General features: G+C 34.5%; 1 protein-coding gene and 1 long non-coding RNA gene across 2 annotated transcripts in view; both read left to right on the top strand.

Moving 5' to 3' along the window:
- LOC149798526 (GTPase-activating protein skywalker-like) overlaps positions 1-8,760 on the top strand; it is a 153,544-nt gene extending 144,784 nt beyond the window's left edge. Inside the window, exons 10-11 of the mRNA XM_089957337.1 lie at positions 2,226-2,434; positions 7,682-8,760. Of these exons, the coding sequence (XP_089813463.1) occupies positions 2,226-2,434; positions 7,682-7,817 (345 nt within the window). The 3' untranslated portion in view covers positions 7,818-8,760. The remainder of the gene's footprint in view (positions 1-2,225; positions 2,435-7,681) is intronic.
- A 51-nt stretch (positions 8,761-8,811) lies between these two features.
- On the top strand, positions 8,812-22,925 carry LOC149798525 (uncharacterized). The gene is made up of 2 exons (XR_016420978.1): positions 8,812-20,499; positions 20,597-22,925. It is a non-coding gene; the product is annotated as an uncharacterized LOC149798525 (long non-coding RNA).
- Positions 22,926-23,008: the final 83 nt, after the last annotated feature.

Below are 23,008 nucleotides of genomic sequence, written 5' to 3'. Positions count from 1 at the left end.
ATGGTTTATGTCAGGTTGGTAGCATGTTTATGTAGGACCATTTAATTATCATAAGAAGTCTGGGGAAAAGTTTATTTCGATATGACCATCTACAGGAGGACTAAGCGGAACAAGATTTTTAAGATAGTCACCATGGCAGCAGTGGTGGAGGTCAGCTTGGCACAATCTTCATGCAGAAACATTTAAATATCATTTTCAGCCTTTAAATGAAGATACCATGTTGTTGTTTTTGTTGTTGTGGGGTTTAACGCCATTTTTCAGCACAAGATAGGCTATACATGGTGGCCAGTATAAATGGTGGAACAAGAACCCAGGAAAACCCTGAAAAGAACCACCGACCCACGAGAAGCTACTGGCAGGCTTTCTCACATACCTCATTGGCTGAACCAGAGACTCGAACTCATGCAGACAGAGGTGAGATGGCAGTGATCTATAATGACGAGCACTTTGTACAACTCGGCCAGTCAGGGCCCACAAGATCCCATGTTAGTTAAAGCAACCATTAACTAAAAATGTTCCTCGTGGATCATCTACATAAGACTTTTATGGAAAACTTGTGACACTATGATAATCCATTCAGAAGGACAATGAGTTGTTTGATGACCAACAACGCTGAGTTTAGATCAGCACCATTTTCATTTGAGACAAGCTTGATATTATAAGAAGTCTTAAAGCTTCATGTGTTATGACCATTTTTTCAGGAAGGAGAGAGAAAAAAAATTTCAAGATAGACACTAGGGCAGTCATATTTGGAAATCAAAAAATCAAATTGACACCATTTTCATTGAGGACTGAAGTTTTAAAAAAAAAAGTAGTGATAAGATTTTCAGGATGATTACCAGGGCAGGCATCGGAGAAGCACCATTTTTATTAGGGCTAACTGGATGACTTGTTGAAACTTTATGCCTTGTGTCACACCTGACATTTTTCCAGGCATTTTTACGAGTAGTCGTAATAACAAACAGCTGATAATGGATAGTGTAGTGTATATACTTAATGGGGAGGGGCCCCAAATGGTCTAAAGCGCTCTCTGTTATGTATGTACTTAATGGGGAGGGGCCTTGAGTGGCTGATTGGTCTAACAAATTAATGGGGTTGGCATGAGTAATACCATTGCATGATGGAATCCAGTGTGCGACCAATTGACTGTGAAAAAGAAACACGGCCTGCATGTTTAGCGCATGCCCAAACCTTGGGTGTAAAACATGACTTTGATCCAGAGACCACATAGGGAGAGGGAACATCTTGCCATCGTAATGATTCATCAAATTTATGAACAAAATAACATCTCTGGATTTAGGACATGTACTGAAGTTTTGAAAATGTAACCAAAGCCTTAACAAATTTGATGACTGTGACTTGATTCCAAAATCAAAGGGGTGAGGGCATGTATCAGCATTTGTAAAGTTCTCGCCCATTTTGGAGTTATATTTATCCAAAGTAGTGCATAAAATCAGAAGAAATACAAAATAATAGGGAGGGGATGTATAAAGCCAGGTATGCCTGAAATTGAATACTAATTTCAAACAAGTGAGTCTTGGCAGTGGTTGCTTATTGATACTTCCATTTGCTTTTTATACTGACTAGAAAATTTTACATTTTCCTTACCTATTTAATAGAGGCTTTGTATAGCTTTATAAAAAAAAATAATGGGTCTTCACTAAAGTTAGATTGTTTTCCTGCTGGGCTGATACATATGAATTAAAATGCATCTTTTCTGAAACAAATTTAAACCTGCCATATAAAGTCACTTTAAGTCAAATCAAACAGCAAGCAACAAAAATCCAGATCTGCCATTGTATAATGTGCCTGCAGATCAGGGTTAGTGTTGTTTATTCCACTGATAACACCTATCAAACTGCACAGACCCAGATCTGCCATTGTATAATGTGCCTGCAGATCAGGGTTAGTGTTGTTTATTCCACTGATAACACCTATCAAACTGCATAGACCCAGATCTGCCGTTGTATAATTTGCTGGCAGAGATCTGGGTCTGTGTTGTTTATTCCACTGATAACACCTATCAAACTGCACAGACCCAGATCTGCCATTGTATAATGTGCCGGCAGAGATCTGGGACAGTGAAGATTACAGTTGGACATGACTTATAAACAAATAAATAAGGCACTATTATCAAACTGACTTGGAAAGTTACCTCAAAGCAAGTTTCAAAAATTGTAATTTGTCAGAAAACTCATCAAACCCATTTAATATCTTTCTTGCAGATATTTGGTGCATTCTGTTCCAGTTACTGGCGAGATAGGAAGCAGAGCTCCAAAAATTTATCCTATTTTGGTACAGGAGAAACGTTCCTCTTCACACTGAAACCAGAGAAATTGAAGTACGAGTGGGTTGGGCTACACCAGGAAGATATTCCAAATACAGCTAACATGTTCCTTGCAGGAGATAACCACGTACTCACAATAGGTGGCGGGTAAGTTTGAGAATAGCCATACAAATCTGTTTTAGTTTGGAATATATATATAGCGTAACTAACACTTGTAAAATTTTGATATTTATATGATGCTGATCATACTGAGGAAATACTGCCTTTCCTAAGGATACATCAAGGAAACTGTCTTGGGTGGGTATCGAACCTGTGATACCTGTATTAAGAGTCTGATGCTCTACCAGTTGAACTTCTTCACCTCCCATATTATCGGCAGAGAGCAATTGTAGATTATACATTTTTACACTGTACATGGGAACCTGCTTAAGAGAGCTTTTTTGTGACAGGTTAAAAATGGATGTACTGTTAGAGGTGACTTCTCGTACTGAGCTTTTCTTGATACGAAATATACTGAGTCTTGAAAAATGTGGCTGACTTGTTAAGGCATCTGTCTTACATAGGTGACCGTTGTATCAGGTTTGGTTGTAAAGTAAAGAATGTAGAAAAAGATATTTGCATGCTTCATATATTGGTAACATTTTAAAAAATTCAAAGCTATAGAGTAAATCCATATTTTAAATACAGACCAATGATTCATAAAATGCCAAATGCCTAATTCACTTTTTGAAAATATAAATTAAAATCCTTTTAGGAGACTGTGTGAAAAAAGTGATACGTAATAAATACAAAACCACAAAAGTGTTTTTTTCCGAGTTGGAGGAAACAACTCGTTCAGTACAGTGTAGGAACATAGTCATTGGACAATGGTCTCAACATTCCTACACTATACAGTATCAAACTTGGAACAAAAAATGATATTGCCGTAGTGGTGATACAACTTTTATTGCCACAGTGTCAATATCAGTTTTGGAACTACTTTTTCATTTCATACACTATACAGTATAAAACTTGTCCATTCACTTGGAACAAAAAATGATATTGCCACAGTGTCAATATCAGTTTTAGAACTACTTTTTCATTTCATACACTATACAGTATCAAACTTGTCCATTCCGTCCACTTGGAGCAAAAAATTATATTGCCACAGTGTCAGTATCAGTTTTGGAACTACTTTTTCATTTCATACACTATACAGTATCAAACTTGTCCATTCCGTCCACTTGGAACAAAAAATGATATTGCCACAATGTCAGTATCATTTTTGGAACTACTTTTTCATTTCATCCACTATACAGTATCAAACTTGTCCATTCACTTGGAACAAAAAATGATATTGCCACAGTGTCAATATCAGTTTTGGAACTACTTTTTCATTTCATACACTATACAGTATCAAACTTGTCTATTCACTTGGAACAAAAAATTATATTGCCACAGTGGCAATATCAGTTTTGAACTACTTTTTCATTTCATACACTATACAGTATCAAACTTGTCCATTCACTTGGAACAAAAAATGATATTGCCACAGTGTCAATATCAGTTTTGGAACTACTTTTTCATTTCATACACTATACAGTATCAAACTTGTCTATTCACTTGGAACAAAAAATTATATTGCCACAGTGGCAATATCAGTTTTGGAACTACTTTTTCATTTCATACACTATACAGTATCAAACTTGTTCATTCACTTGGAACAAAAAATGATATTGCCACAGTGTCAAATTTAGTTTTGGAACTACTTTTTCATTTCAGGAAATATATCTGCCCTTGTGCATGTTATCGAGTGATGTATTTCCATATTTAGGACTTTTCCCTTCATTTTCCATCTCTATCACCCTCCCACCTTCTCTCTCTCTCTCTCTCTCTCTCTCTCTCTCTCTCTTACCCCCGCCCCAATCAGGATGAACTGATCTTACAATGTGTCAAGACTTTTGACTCTCTGATTTACATTTATGTAATCAGTTTGAAGGTGCCATAAAAAAATGCCTTAAAGTAAACCCCAAGCGACAAAAAGTAGTCTTCATAATTTGTTCTCCACATGAATCATGAAAAATTTCAGCAAATGAACTTACTTGACCTGTTGGCATTCAATACTCTGTGTTTCCCATAGGCCATACATTTATCACGTGTCATTTATACTCAACAACAAACTTGCTTGACCTGTTAGCATTCAATAATCTGTGTTTCCCATAGGCCATACATTTATCACGTGTCATTTATACTCAACAACAAACTTACTTGACCTGTTGGCATTCAGTACTCTGTGTTTCCCATAGGCCATATATTTATCACGTGTCATTTATACTCAACAACAAACTTACTTGACCTGTTGGCATTCAGTACTCTGTGTTTCCCATAGGCCACACATTTATCACGTGTCATTTATACTCAACAACAAACTTACTTGACCTGTTGGCATTCAATACTCTGTGTTTCCCATAGGCCATACATTTATCATGTGCCATTTATACTCAACAACAAACTTACTTGACCTGTTGGCATTCAATACTCTGTGTTTCCCATAGGCCATACATGTATCATGTGTCATTTATACTCAACAACAAACTTACTTGACCTGTTGGCATTCAATACTCTGTGTTTCCCCTAGGCCATACATGTATCATGTGTCATTTATACTCAACAACAAACTTACTTGACCTGTTGGCATTCAATACTCTGTGTTTCCCATAGGCCATACATTTATCATGTGCCATTTATACTCAACAACACTTTTAAGAAAAACTTGATTATATTTATATATAACCGCTCCAGTTTAGAGCATCTGCCTTGGATGTGGGAGGTCCTGGATTCAAACACCAGCCAAGGCAAAGATTTAAAAAAAATGGTACTTGCAGCTGTCACACTTGGCACTCTGTATTAAGAGGTTAATATCCGGACTGGTTGACCTGGTGTCAAAATAATGGGGTGGGACATGTTGTTACATGTCTGTATCATTAGTTCTAGACATCACAGTAAACTGCCACATTGCTAACATCATAGTGATACGACTAAAGTTGTTAAAGCTGTTTTAAAAATTAAAAAATACAGCACACTTGATTATATATAGTAATAAAGTTGTTTTAAGTAGCAGTTTTACCTGTCAGCGCAATGACAAAAGTATCTGAAAGCGATGGACAAAACAGGCATTGATTAGTGTCAATTGCAGACAGAAATTGAGTAACAGTCAAAATTCGGGTGCAGTGCTTGTTACCAAATGGATTGACTGTAAGTTTGCCATCACACAAAAATTTATATTTGAATTCGATTTAAAAAAACAAATATCCAAAATCTAGAACCACAAAAGTCCTTGGAAGTAAACTCAGTCATAAAATCTGTTGTTTAATGTTGTTGTGCTCCCAGGTCTGTTGGACTGTTTTGTAAGGTTTCTACAGTGCCCCTCTTCAGCAATCTTCACTGTAAAAGTCTTCTTCAGTTTTTTATGAAAAGAGTTAAGAATTTGACAAAATGCAGAATTTGTAGTCTAATCAAACAAAAATTAAAAGTCATCCTGATTTTTTTAAAATTGATTTACTAATGCAGCCATTAATCACATTGACCCAGATTGGAGAAACAGTTCCATGCAAATTGAAGGTTTTTGCCTCTTAACTATAAAATAAAAAGAAAATCTATGTTTTTGTGTAGATATAAGTAAATATTTCAGTTGTGAAGTGGAAACAATTTGTCTTGTCACTTGTACCAGTTCAGTGTTTCCACTTTACTGGTGGAATATTTCTCTATACTTACTAACAAAACATAGATATTCTCTATATATGTTTACATGCTTATAACATAGACCCTTAATGCAACAACAGATCTGGGTCTATGCAGTTTGCACTTAGAATCACTTTATAAGTGAGGATAGAGGGTATTACATAATTATACATCTGATATTCTTTTTTAACTACTGTATTGTTTATAAGTTTAGTGCAGATGCAAATTGCTCAGACCCAGATCTGCCGTCACATAATGTGCCAGCAGATCTGGGTCTATGCAATTTGTTAGGAGTAATCTGTAGAACAAACAACATAGACCCTGAACTGGAGGCACATTATTCTACACCAGATTAGGATCTTTGTTGTTTGTAGTTTGACTTGATTTATAATGGGGTACATGTGGTGGTTAAGATGGATGAAATTTACTAACAGATTCAAATATCAGGGGCCCCAAGTGGTCTAAAGCGCTCACTGTTCCGGATCACTGCCATCTCACCTCGTGGGTTCAAGTCCAAGGCTTGGCTAGCATGGGTACGTGGGAAAGCCTGCCAGTAGCTTCTCGTGGGTCGGTGGTTCTTCCCTGTGTTTTCCAGGGTTCTTCCTCCACCAGTTATACTGGCCGCCATGTATAGCCTATCTTGTGCTGAAAAATGGTGTTAAACCCTAGAACAACAACAACCAATATCATAAGTATTTTTAGTTGTTTTTATGAAAGAAGGGACATATTTGACAGAAAATCTTAAGTTTATATTAAGTGGCTCAAAAGTAATCACAGGGTGATCTACAAGTTATGCAACTCAAGACAAAATTACATATGCTGGTAAAAACCTTCTTTACTCAGCTGCATTACAATGGAATCAACTGCTAATTATGTCTTATAACTCATCCATTATCATTATTTTACAGCATAGACCGAAAAGCACATGAACCAAAATTTTACTTATTATCGATAATGTCTTTTATCTAACATTAAATATAAGTCAGCCTGGAATTTTGACCATTTTACAGTTAAATCTACCTAAAAAAATAAAGTATTTCTTCTCGTTATTAAATAATTAATTAATTAACTAATACCTCTGTAGCTTATATTGTGTTCACACAAAAGGTTTTTAAGCTAGCATAATTATAGTTGTGCTACCAAGGTTGGTACCAGTATTCACTTTTTCTTATGCATGTTGTCAAAACTTTATGAATTGTTAGGTGGCTCGATAATATAATTAGTGGTTTCATGCCCCTCACCCAATGTCAAACATCTAGTTTGCTTCACTGACATTTTATTTGTGTTAAGCTGTACATGTGACATCTTGTAACTGGTAACAGAGATTCTGCATTTTCATGGGAGAATACTGTATATCAATTAGTTGTACCTTGCTCAATCATACACTGTATAAACTGGGATAAGTCTACCAGGATAAGTTAATTTTTTTTACCTCTCATATGAAGACTGTATTAGTTAACACTGAGTGGAAGAATGTCAATTTAATAAAAGATGAAACCGTTAGTAAACATTGCAATTTTCTATAGTTAAATTTGATGTTTCTTTGTTCCTTCTTTGGAATAAAAATATTAACATGTTGCCTGCTTCTGTTCATTTGAATTATACTCAGTGCATCATTGTTTATTTGAGCCAGAGTGTTTTTAACTATATAATTAACTATTTTTCTTCTTGTAGGCATGGTGAAGCCATACAGCTGGATGCAGATATGTTACACTGTAGGACAGAAAAGTGTGATACATTCCAAAATAAGCCACTTTCCTCTCATGAAGACTTCCAGTGTAAAGTAGTGGAGGTGTATGGCTTCGTATAGATAGAAAGAAATAAAGAAGTGGCTTTGGATGGACATTTTTAAACCCTGGCTGCATTGAATAAACTACACACAAATAAATGGAAATGTATTTATTTCTGTAATCCTACATGAAGTGAATGCATTGGGTTGATTTTCCAAAGGGGACATTTGTGGATTCTTATTACACCAGCTGCTGTGAAAGGGCCAAATGTGTCCAGGAACAAGTATCTCGTATTCCGTCATAAAATGAAGATGATCTGCAGTTAAAAGCTCCATGTGAAACCAGTAGACTTTTTCAGTCTCAACAGAGTTAAATTTGACAAGGGGATCAATATGACATTTCTCTTTCTTGCGCCAAATATATCAACTCAACACAAATAATTATTATATTGAATGGTTGGACATAGGCTCATCAGACCATTTTGCTTCATGGAACTGCCACAGAAGACTGGATTGATACTCATGATGTATGTAATATGTGTTAATTTTACAGATTTACTTGTATTTCCAGTAATATACCGTGTCACTACAGTTTAAATATTATAGTTTAAAATGTCACATAAGCCAAAGTTGTAGAATAATATTGATTCTTTAAATGGCGTTATGGTGTGAAAAGATGCAAACAGTTAATCTACGAATTATGCCTATTTGTCATGTAATCAGATTTTTTATTATATGCATTTGTCAAATATAGTTAAAGTAATGAACATTTTGATTATTTTAGGTAGATATTTTTTTTTCTTCAGGCCATCACCAAATTTTTTCAAACTTTTGTAAATGTGTAAAACATTTGTCTTATTTTTTAAGCTTGACACTTCCAGACAAAATTGACAGTGTGTTTTGTTTTGGCCTTGCTTCTTGGTTAATTTTTTTAAAATAATTTTCTTTTTTATTTTAATGGCACAGGCAGAGATGCTGCCAGGCCACGGGATTGTGGGATTCTCGCAAAAATGATCTATAGTCGTGCAACTTTTAAGACCTGATTGGGGTGGGTGGGTGGGAGATCTCACAAGTTACATATGGTTCCTCTCTTACCCATAGCACAATTTTTTAAATTTTGTTTTTTACTTGGGTTTATTAGAACATCTAATTGGCCTTCTTTCACAGATCTCGATCATATTGCTTGAATGCAAGCACCTTTATGATGTAGATTTGTTGGAATATTGCAGAAACTATGGAGGTATTCTGATTGAATTGTTTCCTGGAGGGTATAGTAAATTAATAAATCTGCCATCAGGGAAATTGACTAAATACAGCAGTGTGTTGAAACAAAAGAAAACCGATTTTGTTTTAGGAAAGTCAGTGAGACAGAAAATCTTTAAGAATGAAACTTGAGATAAAGAAATATTTTCTGGTTTTTTGCTAACTGAACATAGCACAGAAAGAAGTGATGCAGAAATTACTGGCTTAATGTGGTTTACTATGGCCTTGCAGAAAATCTGATATGTCAACAGAAATATCGTAGAAACAACATTTGTGAATTGTTGAAAATTGTATTTATTAAGTTCGCAAAGTAAATTCACACTACTCCAAGGAATACATAAATCACAGACCTTTGAAACTATCACTGTTTTAAGAAAATGTCAGAATATAAGTGAAGAAAATGAAACAAAATCCTGTACAGATATATGATCAATTATATATATATTTTCTTAGAGTAATCAGTGTTTATTTGCAGTTTCAGATGTTAACTTGCAGGCCTTTGAAACTATCAATTCATTAAGAAAATAGCAGATCCTAAACAGAATAATTGTTCTGATTGTATAAAATCTGTGTGTGTGTGAATTTTATTTTCCCTTTCTTCTATTATATTCTGACATTTTCTTGCTATAGTGATAGTTTTAAAGAACTGAGAGACCGTATCTGCAACAGTAAATAAACTGATGATGGTGCAAATGTGTGGTCCAGTAAATGATTTTCAGTTTGCTATGGCATTTTTGAAGGGGAGTGAAAATAAAGAAAACATTTACTGGCTGATCAACAATCACCAAAAGGGTTTTAGCAATAACCTGCCATCTGTATTGCATCTGACATCTGTCAGTCTAATAGCACAAGTTTGTCACCTCAGAGTACCATGAAAAGTTTCACACATTTGTAACAAGATCTAGTTATTTCTGAATAAAAATGGTGCAGATCTGACATTCAGAATGTCAACTCTATTGGGTATTTGGATATCCAGTATGCCTGAAGTTGGTGCTGATCAGACATCCATTATGCCAACTGTATTGGGTATTTGGATATCCAGTATGCATGAAGTTGGTGCTGATCAGATATCCATTATTCCAACTCTTTTGGGTATTTGGATATCCACTATGCCTGAAGTTGGTGCTGATAAGACATCCAGTATTCCAACTGTATTGGGTATTTGAATATCCAGTATGCCTGAAGTTGATGCTGATCAGACATCCATTATGCCAACTCTATTGGGTATTTGGATATCCAGTACGCATGAAGTTGGTGCTGATCAGACATCCAGTATTCCAACTCTTTTGTGTATTTGGATATCCAGTATGCATGGAGTTGGTGCTGTTCAGACATCCAGCATGCATGAAGTTGGTGCTGTTCAGACATCCAGTATGCATGAAGTTGGTACTGTTCAGACATCCACTATGCCAACACTATTCAGCATCTAAAAAGTCATCTTATCAGTGTTCCTCTTGTAAGAATGCAAGGAAATCATGTTTTCTCTAAAACTCCACTTGATCCTGAATGAAATGGTGCAGATTGGACCATATGTGAATAAGATTTAAAACCACTTCTGCTTCTCACTACTTCCATTTTTGTACTTCATTGAATTTAGGAACACAGTGACTTGTACATGTGCAGTTGAATTCAACCCATTTTGTATTTCGTTGAACAAGTTGATTGACAGCACTGACATTTATTTCAAGGTCAAAGGTCTTTGTTTTTATCAATGATATTTTATCAGTACTAATTTGTGAGTATGATAACACAAACACGTGTTAATACAATTTTATCAGAACCAGTTTCTGGAAATATCTTATGAATTTCTTGAATGATGCCAGTTTGATAATTAAAGGTTTAAAATAAATATAAAAATGATTATGAATTAAACCAAACAGCATGTGCATATATCAGAACGGAGTTGGAAACATTCAGCTTTCAAGGTCAAAGGCAATGACTAAGGTGTAATTTACTTGTAAATATGTTAACTCGAACTTATAGGACAGTACAGTTGTAGTTTGTTGGGTTTTTTAAAGCAAATTTTTTTTTGTATATTGGAGTTCCCAAAGAATATTCTAATTTCACTTCTCAGTAATTACAAAAGATAAAAGGAGGGGAAGAAAGAAATAGGCTTCTGGTGAATTCATACAAGTCCTTTTCATTCCAAGAGCATTACTGCCTTCAAGAGACTCTTGTTTTACATGTTTTTTAACTTTCTGGACTTGAACCAATTAACAGGTGTATTCAAAAACCACTCAAGTAAGACATATGAAATTTAGTAGGTATATGTTGTGTTTATTTGTAGGTGACCTGATTCAACTTTCAGATAAAAAAAAGTAAAAAATTTTCTCATTTTGAAAATGTTATTTTTAGTTTTTGGGACTTGTTTGGCAGAATCTTTACAGGACAGAAACAATGTTAGCAGTATTTAGCTGTATTCATTTGAGATAGAGAGATGAAATTTGGGATGCATATTTGTATAAGTATGTAGATAACCTGATGAGATTTTCATGCTGTTATCACAATTTTTCATTTTGTTTGATCTTTTTTTCTTCTCACCACTGTTTTTGGTGTGCAATGGGGTCAGATGTGTTTTACAAACACAAACCTAATTTCTTAACTTCTAGGAAGTTCCAGAGATGTGTACTTTGTTAGTAATTACTAATTTGTAGGAATAGATTTTTAAATAAATTAATCTGACATAAAATCAAAGCTAGATCAAACTTATTAAGGACAGTACAAATAAAAATGAATTATGAATCAGAATATGGAAGACATTGTTTGAGATCAAGCTGATAATTGATTTTAAGCTTAATATCATTGTCAAAATTTAGTTGATGATAATTTTGAGTGATTTCGGTGATAATGGACTTGACGCTTAATATCATTGTCAAAATTTAGTTGATGATAATTTTGAGTGATTTCGGTGATAATGGACTTAACGCTTAATATCATTGTCAAAATTTAGTTGATGATAATTTTGAGTGATTTCGGTGATAATGGACTTGACGCTTAATATCATTGTCATAATTTAGTTGATGATAATTTTGAGTGATTTCGGTGATAATGGACTTAACGCTTAATATCATTGTCAAAATTTAGTTGATGATAATTTTGAGTGATTTCGGTGATAATGGACTTGACGCTTAATATCATTGTCAAAATTTAGTTGATGATAATTTTGAGTGATTTCGGTGATAATGGACTTAATGCTTAATATCATTGTCAAAATTGAATTGATGATATTCAAAATCATGGTGGGTCAGTCTGCAGTAATGGAGATGCAGATGTGCCATATTAAGGTAGAGGGGTACAAAAACCATTTGTCACAAAATTTCACAACTTAAGTAAAATGGGAAAGCAAATATTAATAATACCTTGACAACATAAGGCACATACAAAATCCCACAGTAAGTGTGTAAGTTAAAACCTTTGTTAAATTTCATTTTTGTTTGCAAGTTAAAGACATACTTTAAACTTGTCTAACTTGAGAATAGCAATTCCAATTACTTATGGTTTAGAGACAAAACATTATTTTTTTTTATTCATAGTGATTAAGGTTTTCCAGACAAACTTTTGCTTGTATTATTTTCAAAATAAAGTTACTGTTGTAAATACAAACTGATGTGAAAATTTCTTAAATAGGTGGTATGAACCAAACAATTTGAAAGTTGTATTTCAAAACAGGTTTATTCAATGCAAGGTTGTATTTTAATTTTATCAAAATAATTTTGTCACACATCCATACAGAATCTTGCAAAATTCTGGGTGGGAGAAATAAATGGTTTTTAATAATGTTCATTATAGGTCATTGGTCATAAAACCTTGTGAGTAAAGTTAAAATGAGGCTATTAGTAACACAACTAATGCAGTGATTCCCTGCTCTCTATATTTGTCTTTTTATGACTTGTCCTGCAAATTTCTTCTACCTTCAAACAATTTCTGGATGCTGGGTACTTGTACGATGTTCTTCCATATAAAACAGTAACTGTGATGCATCTTTGTCCTTTTTCATTTTTCCATAATTGTCTTGTTTTGTGTATTTTCATCCCTTATCATTTTTGTTTGTTTCTATCATGATCCTTATTGTATTTAAACCAAAGCTATAGGATGACTTACCTTGGGTAACGTGACATCGGGTTGAGATCAGATTTCTAATACTCATTGTACAGATTGTGGACAGTCTCAGTAAACTTCCTTTCATCAATTTTTTATGACATTGCCCAAGACTTGACTCAATGGAAGTATGAAAGTTGACAAAATTCAAAGCCAAAGAATAGTGGTCACATAACCAAATTAATTTTTTGCATTGTTGATGTTAGCAATATTGGCAACAGCACAGTGTTAAAGTTGTGTGCAAGATCCATAACTCAGAAAATGGCCATACACAGCATTCCACAATATCCTTGTTAGGAGGCATTGGGAATTTGTATTCCAAATAGTATCTTTTTTTTTCTAAGGAAAATTACACTCATATTTTTTTTCTTCTTTTCTTTTTCCTCTCAGCCCTATTTTTGGGAAACATTGCAGCATCATATTATAAGGGAAATAAGCAAATATTTCTTCTTGAATTTAACAGAAGGTAAAATGTTGGTGTCAACCTCATTATAGTAAAGAAAGACTTCCCTTTTTTGTAACAAAAATGGCCATTACTGAATATCTGTCATTTGATCAAAACCCTTTTTTTTTTCTTCATTCTGATTAGCAGTTTGAGTGGACAATAGCATTTGTGGCTGAGAGGATAAAATGTGTACTAAATTATTACTGGATTAACTTCTTGTGATCCATGAAGATGTGGAGCTTCAAATACAATAAATAATAATTACTGTCTTTCAAACTTTAAGTAGTTATTATTTTCACATGGCAGTGTGATAGTGATATACATGTTGCCACAGAAACAGTTATGTTACATGGCAGTTTGATATTGATGTGTTGCAATAATTATATCATATGGCAAAGTGTTAGTAATAGACATGTTGCCATCTGTGTCACATGGCATTGTGATAGTGATATACATGTTGCCACAGAAACAGTTATGTTACATGGCAGTTTGATATTGATGTGTTGTAATAGAGATAATTATATCACATGGCAAAGTGTTAGTAATAGACATGTTGCCATCTGTGTCACATGGCATTGTGATAGTGATATACGTATTTCTGCAGCGACAGTGTAATTTTTTTAATTATGTGTCATGTGTAGGATTCTTGGAAAAATAGTTGCAAAGTCAAAATTCTGCTATCAGATGTTTTTGTATGTATATGACCACTGCAAATTTCTTCACTTGCAAGTGTTGATCTTTGTTTCTAAAACCAGTCAGAAAATATATACAGACTATAATCATTGTTAGATCTGATCATTTGTATCTTCATTTCATACAAGCTTTTGCAATATTTTTGTTTGCTCAGAATTTTAGACTTTGCATCAGTTTAAGATTCTTTACACAAAAAAGCATGCATTATTTAGGATGTTTATTTGCAGTACAATCTTATTAAGACAGGGAACGTGCGTTCTCATTTTCATCATTCTATATAGTATCATATACATTATGTAAACCAAGATATTTTCATGTGATATATGCGTTCTTTTTCAGCGAGAACAGAATAATGAATACCTATGGATTTGTTTAAGTTCATATTTTAAAAGTACTTATATTCTGTGTAAATCATCCTGCACACACCCTGCATACTAAATTCTAAAATGTCAAAGCCAGAGGGTAAACCAATGCCAGAGAAAGCATGCAGAACCATGTAGTGTAAAATGATGATGGAGGTTATGAAATACAACCAATATTTGGGAGGCTACAACCTCAGTTGTAAGCTTTTGATTTGTGTCCTGCATCAACATATTTATACTACTTGATGATGTAGGTATAATCTGGCCTTGTTCAATACTTAACTTTGACATTAAAAGCAATATTGTATGTTGTGGCAGAATGGTGATTTTGGATCCCACAGCCATTGTGGTTTACAGCTAATGTATAGCAACTCGGATTGTTGTACCTAAAGATTGTAGTTCATCCAGCATAAGACCATCATGTATTGCACTTGTTGTGTCATGTCTTGTACAGCTTGCTTTCACATTATGGAAGTCAAGTAACATCCAATTCAGCCATTTATTTTTTTGTATTCGTTTGCCTGGGAAGAATTTGGCTTTTGTAGCAACTATTTGGGTGTTTTAATCTTTTGACCCCCAAAACTTTTGTATTTACCAATTTGCCATTTGTCCCAGTAAACTTGTACCAAAGATAAGAATGAATAAACTCTATTATTGAGACCCATAGATGTCTAAAAATATTGTAATAGCCACGCATGTAACTTTTGTAATTGAAAAGAAACAAACCATTTTGTTTTCAATTTTTTTAAAAATAAAGTCTTGAGCCTGTACGGTTAGCTTTGATTCCAAAAGGGGGCATAGATCTACAAACACTCAATCCAACACGTTAAAGAAATATTTTTTTATGAAACACTATCTTTGACAGCACATCAGCCTTTTTTACATTTTGGATCCATTGCTGCTGTAGCTGATATTTTGGCATCATTATTTAATTTACATAGACGTTTCAATAAAAAAACACCATGACATTGTTACATTAAAAATATGTTTGTATCCTATCATCTTTTTGTTGAGTGTGCCTTCCCTGTCAAAACCAGCCAACCAGCTACTTATGTCATATCTGTTAATATATACCAACCCTTTTATGCCAGTAGAATACATAATCTTTCTTTACTCGTTTATGTCTGTAAAATACATTTATCTATTTTAATTTTACTATTGGAGTCCTGTCTCCCCAACATATAGTAAATACACCTGTTGCACAAATTCCATAAAGAACTCCTATATGATTAGTAATTGATTTTTCCATTTTTGTCTCACATCTGTTTTTGTAAATCTCATTATTTTACCATTTCTTCCTTATCCAGTTTCCATGGCAACCAAGTGGTCCATGATGCTTGACTTTGTGGATCACCCAGATCTAACCACACTGTCTGTATTGGTACAGGTCTCGGTGTAACCACTGTTGCTGTGTGAAAACAAAGCTTGCCATTAGCTTCCCATGGGTCAGTTGTTCTTTGTGGTGTCTTCCACAAAATAAACCTGCCACCATATATGGCCTATCATGTGCTAAAAATGGCACTAAAAGCACAAATCAAATCACGTTTCCGCCACTTCAGTAATACCAAATTAAAACCTTTTCATCTTTAAGTGTACGAGAATGTCCTGTTGGGGAGATTGCAGGAAAATAAAAGGATGGAATCAAACTTCTCATCATTGATGCAGTCCTCAGGAAAATGAAATTGTATCTGTGCTTTTTTTAATGAAAACAGCCATTCCATTTAATATTTCTTTATATTTGGTTTTGAAAGGATGAAATGTTTGTATTTTAAAGACATGAAAGAGTCAAGATGACTAGCTCTGCATAACCTTGGGCACATCAATAAATAATTCTATGTAAACTGCTGGTTGGTATGTTTTATCAGCCTTTGTATATACTTTAAATTTTAACTCCATGTTGATGGAAAAAATTAAGATGGAATTTAGAAAATCAATTTTAGCAATTAGTTTTTAAAATTTGTTTTACTAGTTTAATTCTATGCCTTCTTGTCCATCATCAAATTGGTAGAGGCATGCATTGCAGTCAAAATCAACTATAGATGTTATTGAAACAGTAGTCACATGAAGATCTGACAATATAGTTATGCTAAATAACTGTATGTCAAGTGTAACAACCAAACATATACACTTGCTTATAAGAAGAGACCAACTACAGACTGCACAGACCCAGATCTGTTGTTGCATAATGTGTTTGTCAGAAATAATCAGTATAACATAGACCTTGATTTGCAAGTGCATTGTGCTATGACAAATCAGGATCTCTGTTGTTTGCAGTTGGATTTGACCTATAGGTGAATATAAATGGCAATAACTCTTCCTTCAGTCTATATTTCTCATCCCAAACTGGCCATCCTAAATATCTCAAATCCTCTTGCTCTACCACCATCATGTTATATTTTAAGTCGGCATTTTAATCTCCATATATTAAGAATGAATACTACATAGTATAGAAGTGGTTTACTGAAGGTATATTTCCTGCTTTGCCAAATATGTACGTTTTGAATACCAAAATATGTGAGAGATGCAGTATATTTAAAGTTTTCCATCATATTGAATCTTTCACTTTTATATTTATGCAAAAAAAATTGTTCATTTTTAAGCTCACTTGTCCAAAGGCCATGTAAACTTACGACATGGCCCCTTGTCAGTCATCCTTCTGTCTGTTCACAGTACAGTTTTGCATTTTTCCTACTATTGAATAGTAAGATGGCCAATTGGGATCAAGCTTTGCATGAATATTCCATAAGACTTGCAGAATTATGTTTGGGAAGGTTTCCATTACCCTAGTGGACTTAAGTAATAAACTTTTTAAAAACCATTTTCCTTTTCACCAAAATGGAAGGATAAACTTTTAAAACATGGGAGGATTGTTTCTTGGAACATGTTTTATTTAAATTGTACAAACAGTGGCTTCCCATGCATTACTGCAGCTTCCATAATATGATATGGAAAAACTTTCTCTTTACATCTTCTCTAGAACAACATATGCCAATTTTCATAAAGTCAGGCAGGAATGTTTCTCAGGATATGCTCTATTAAAATTTTGTCTGCACACTTTGCAGTGACATGGCTTCCATAGCAACCATGTAGAAAACCTAATATTGTAACTTCTCCAAAATTGCCAAGCTACTGTTTATCAAACTTTAAAGACTGTTTCTTATGACAAACTTTATAAAGAAATATTGTCAGTGGTGACTCTCCTAGCAACAGTGTGGTTTGCTTAGCAACCATGTGGAAAACTTATTATTTACTTTGGCATGGCTGAACCATTTTTATTGAACCTGTAAGGCTTTTTAGGGTACGCTTTTATCGAAATTAGGGAGGGGTAGCCTTCACTCACATTCATGTTCCTCCCTTAGCAACCAGGTGGAAAATCTATTTTTTACTTTTTTTCTAGATTGATTGAGCTTATTTTGATTAAAGTAGTCCGGAATGATTCCTGGAACATGATTTCTTAAAATTGTCTTTAGGGACTACCATAGCAGTGGTGTGGCCTCCTTTGCATCCATACGGGAAACCTTTTTACATCTTATAGAGAACAACAAAGTCTGTTTCGATCAGACTTTGTCAGATTGTTTCATATGACATGCTCTGTTAAAACTGGCTTTCACATACCCAACATCCTTCCAGACTGTTGTTGGATGGTTTAGGGTTTATTGTAAACTCAAACAGTGGGCCTTCCATCCCCATTTTTGGGGAGATCATTGCCTATGGCCCAAGTGAGTGATTCACAAGTGATTGTAAGTTATCTAATCCAGCAAGCCTGTACAAAATCACTGAAAAGTCACATTTAAATCAAAGAAAAGAAAATAAGTCACATTGAAGCATTTAATTCACTTGAGACACTTGAAAACAAAACTTGCTGTTAGACTTTGCATTTTTTTATATCATCGCCATTTGCACACAGTCAGTCAGTCATAATCACAGACATGAATGAAACAAATCTAAAAATGTGTATCCCACACCACAGTACCTAAAATGACTTGAAACTTAACCAAGGTGTGATGGATAGACAGATTGATGGAAAATGGTACACTCTATGACACACAGATGGAAGACATGGGCTACACAATAAGCAAGGGTTGCACTGTGGACAGACAGATGGACAAGGGTTACACTGTGGACAAATATACACTGTATGTACAGACAGATGGACAAGGGTTACAGTGTATAGACAGATGGACAAGGGTTACACTGTATGGAGTCAGATGGACATGAATTACACTTTATGGACAGATAGATGGACAAGATTTACACTATATGGACAGACGGATGGACAAGAGTTACACTGTATGGACAGATAGTTGGACAAGGGTTGGACCGTATGGACAGACAGATGGACAAGGGTTACACTGTATGGAGTCAGATGGACATGAATTACACTTTATGGACAGATAGATGGACAAGATTTACACTATATGGACAGACAGATGGACAAGGGTTACACTGTATGGAGTCAGATGGACATGAATTACACTTTATGGACAGATAGATGGACAAGATTTACACTATATGGACAGACGGATGGACAAGAGTTACACTGTATGGACAGATAGTTGGACAAGGGTTACACTGTATGGACAGACAGATGGACAAGGGTTACACTGTATGGAGTCAGATGGACATAATTACACTGTATGGACAGAGAGATGGACAAGAGTTTTACAGTATGGACAGACAGTTGGAAATGGGTTATACTGTATGGACAGACAGATAAACAAGGGTTACTCTTGAGTACATGCTGACTTTACTGCTCTCAATCAGTTCATTGGAGCATTTGAAGATGATGCAAGTTACATTTTTGTTTATCTTTGCACTCCTTAGTACCTGGATGGCACCCTGAAAATGATCTTTCTACATCTGCATTGATGTTAGAGCATCAAACCGTATAATGGCTGTATTATCAATTAAATATTGGCGTTCTTTATGTTATTTGGCAGCTGCATGTTGACATTTGCTGTCAGAAAGGAATCAAACCTCAGAATTGCTCCTCACTTTACCATGAGCACACTTTGCTTTTTCATGCATTGGCGTAAAATCTTACTTAAAAATACTTTGTGGCTGGTTATGTACTTGCCAATAAATCTTTAAAAGTCTGGTGCAAAGCAATGAAGCTATTGATTTTTCAACACATATCACATATATTTTTAACTTCTTCAGAAATGCTGAGCCAATATTGATCAAACTTGTCACAATTTTTCATAGGACATCATGTTTGGGATGGTTCTCTAACAACATTGTGGCTTCCACTGCAACCAGATGTTGTACTTGTGTTTGATTTCTTCTTCAGGGCAATATAGCCAATTTTTGGTTTTAGGACATGCTTTTACTAGAATAGGCATTGAAATCCCATGCAATGATGCGGCTTCTGTAGCAGCAAGGTAAAAAAAAAAACCAGTTTTCAAATTTTTCAGATGGCTCAGTCAGATTTGAATAAATGTGGTAGGAATGTACCCTATGATGTACTGTACCAAAACCATTTTTCAAGGTAGATTTCACAGCAAGCATGTGGAAAACTAACAAATGATACTCATCTTCTGTCAAGTATTATAGTTATTAATATATAAAACAAACACCTTCATAACATGACATTCTGTCCAAAGTTGCCAGACAAAATTTGATAGGCAGAGTCTTAGCATTAAAACCTGTCATATTCACGATAATATGCCATTGCAGTATCTAGTTCGGCTGAAGTTACTGTATGTACTCACTTATAAGTTGAGTCACGCAGCAAAATATCCTTATCTTCCCTATCATAATGTACCTGCAGATCAGAGTCTATGTTCATTCTATGGATTATTCCCAACAAATTGCATAATGTCCCAGCAGATCTGGGTCTGAGCAGTTTGCAGTTGGACTTGAGTTATAAGTGAGTATATATGGCACTCGTTGCTACTCAAAAGTATGGCATTGAGTGATAACAGACTACTCAAAATATGGCATTGAGTGATAACAGACTACTCAAAGTATGGCATTGAGTGATAACAGACTACTCAAAGGATGGCATTGAGTGATAACAGGCTACTCAAAGTATAGCATTGAGTGATAACAGGCTACTCAAAGTATGGCATTGAGTGATAACAGACTACTCAAAATATGGCATTGAGTGATAACAGACTACTCAAAATATGGCATTGAGTGATAACAGACTACTCAAAGTATGGCATTGAGTGATAACAGGCTACTCAAAGTATGGCATTGAGTGATAACAGACTACTCAAAGTATGGCATTGAGTGATAACAGACTACTCAAAGTATGGCATTGAGTGATAACAGACTACTCAAAATATGGCATTGAGTGATAACAGACTACTCAAAGTATGGCATTGAGTGATAACAGGCTACTCAAAGTATGGCATTGAGTGATAACAGGCTACTCAAAGTATGGCATTGAGTGATAACAGACTACTCAAAGTATGGCATTGAGTGATAACAGACTACTCAAAGTATGGCATTGAGTGATAACAGACTACTCAAAGTATGGCATTGAGTGATAACAGACTACTCAAAGTATGGCATTGAGTGATAACAGACTACTCAAAGTATGGCATTGAGTGATAACAGACTACTCAAAGTATGGCATTGAGTGATAACAGACTACTCAAAGTATGGCATTGAGTGATAACAGACTACTCAAAGTATGGCATTGAGTGATAACAGACTACTCAAAGTATGGCATTGAGTGATAACAGGCTACTCAAAGTATGGCATTGAGTGATAACAGACTACTCAAAATATGGCATTGAGTGATAACAGACTACTCAAAATATGGCATTGAGTGATAACAGACTACTCAAAATATGGCATTGAGTGATAACAGGCTACTCAAAGTATGGCATTGAGTGATAACAGACTACTCAAAGTATGGCATTGAGTGATAACAGACTACTCAAAGTATGGCATTGAGTGATAACAGGCTACTCAAAGTATGGCATTGAGTGATAACAGACTACTCAAAGTATGGCATTGAGTGATAACAGACTACTCAAAGTATGGCATTGAGTGATAACAGACTACTCAAAGTATGGCATTGAGTGATAACAGACTACTCAAAGTATGGCATTGAGTGATAACAGACTACTCAAAGTATGGCATTGAGTGATAACAGACTTGCTTGGGCCTCATACTTATTTCAAGTTGTATTGAGTTAAATACTTGCCATGTCATGGACTTTAATGATTTCATTTTCATAATACATGCTTATTTCAAGTTGTATTGAGTTAAATACTTGCCATGTCATGGACTTTAATGATTTCATTTTCATAATACATGCTTATTTCAAGTTGTATTGAGTTAAATACTTGCCATGTCATGGACGTTAATGATTTCATTTTCATAATACATGCTTATTTCAAGTTGTATTGAGTTAAATACTTGCCATGTCATGGACTTTAATGATTTCACTTTCATAATACATGTATACATTTTCGATTCTCATCCTGTAACCCTAATTAATTCAGTCATATGGACTAAACTTTACCCAGGCGGCAAGTTGAATCTCTTTTCTAGTAGACAATCACCATCGAATTTGGCAGAGAGCAACTTGTTTGGTTCACTCATACAAGTGCACCAGTAGAGAAACAAATTTTCCTATGCTTGACTAAAAGATGTTTTGTAAAAACTCAATAGCACAATCATGAATATGTATATAAAGATACTGCATTGTTTTTCAAAGTTCTTTCATCTTAAAGGGCACCTTTGTACATGATGTATCTTTATAAAAATGTCTATGTTATTTAGTATTGTCCTTAAAATATATCTACTTATATTGTTTTGTACAGTGAGCATTAGTATTAAAGTACTGGTATATGACTGTTCAAAATATAATTATGTGTTTTGGTTATTGCACTGTTTTCAAAGTACATTCAGCTTAAAGGGCGCCTTTGTATATGATGTAATATTGTATATGATGTAATTTTGTAAAATGTGTATCTTACTCAGTATTGTCCTTAACATATATGTACTTGCTTGTATTAGTATTACAGCAATGATTCTTCAGTAGCTATCATTGTACTATTGGTCAGTATAGAAGGCATGTGGATTGGAGGATATAATTGTTCAGTAGCTATCACTGTACTATTGGTCAGTACAGTAGGCATGTGGATTGGAGGATATAATTGTTCAGTAGCTATCATTGTATTATTGGTCAGTACAGTAGACATGAGTATGATTGCTAAAAAGCTGTCGTTATACATTATATACTTGACATAATATTGTTGAAACTTTGGCCGCAAGTTTTATACAAAATCATCAGATCTGTGGAGATACTCGTACATGAATATCAATTGAGATTTAGACTTTCCAAAAGTAAACAAGTTTTAAAGAGAATTCAGTTTGTTCCTTGGTCTTGTTTTATTTTTAGCAGAGAAGCAAGTTATGGATGTCACTTAGCTCTATACATTTTTAATTGG

This window comes from Sinohyriopsis cumingii, chromosome 5, assembly GCF_028554795.1.
Source record: "Sinohyriopsis cumingii isolate HCF-2022 chromosome 5, ASM2855479v2, whole genome shotgun sequence".
Taxonomy (NCBI): Eukaryota; Metazoa; Mollusca; class Bivalvia; order Unionida; family Unionidae; genus Sinohyriopsis; species Sinohyriopsis cumingii.
The sequence above is the reverse complement of the archived record's forward strand: the minus strand, read 5'-3'. Positions and strand labels throughout refer to the sequence as shown.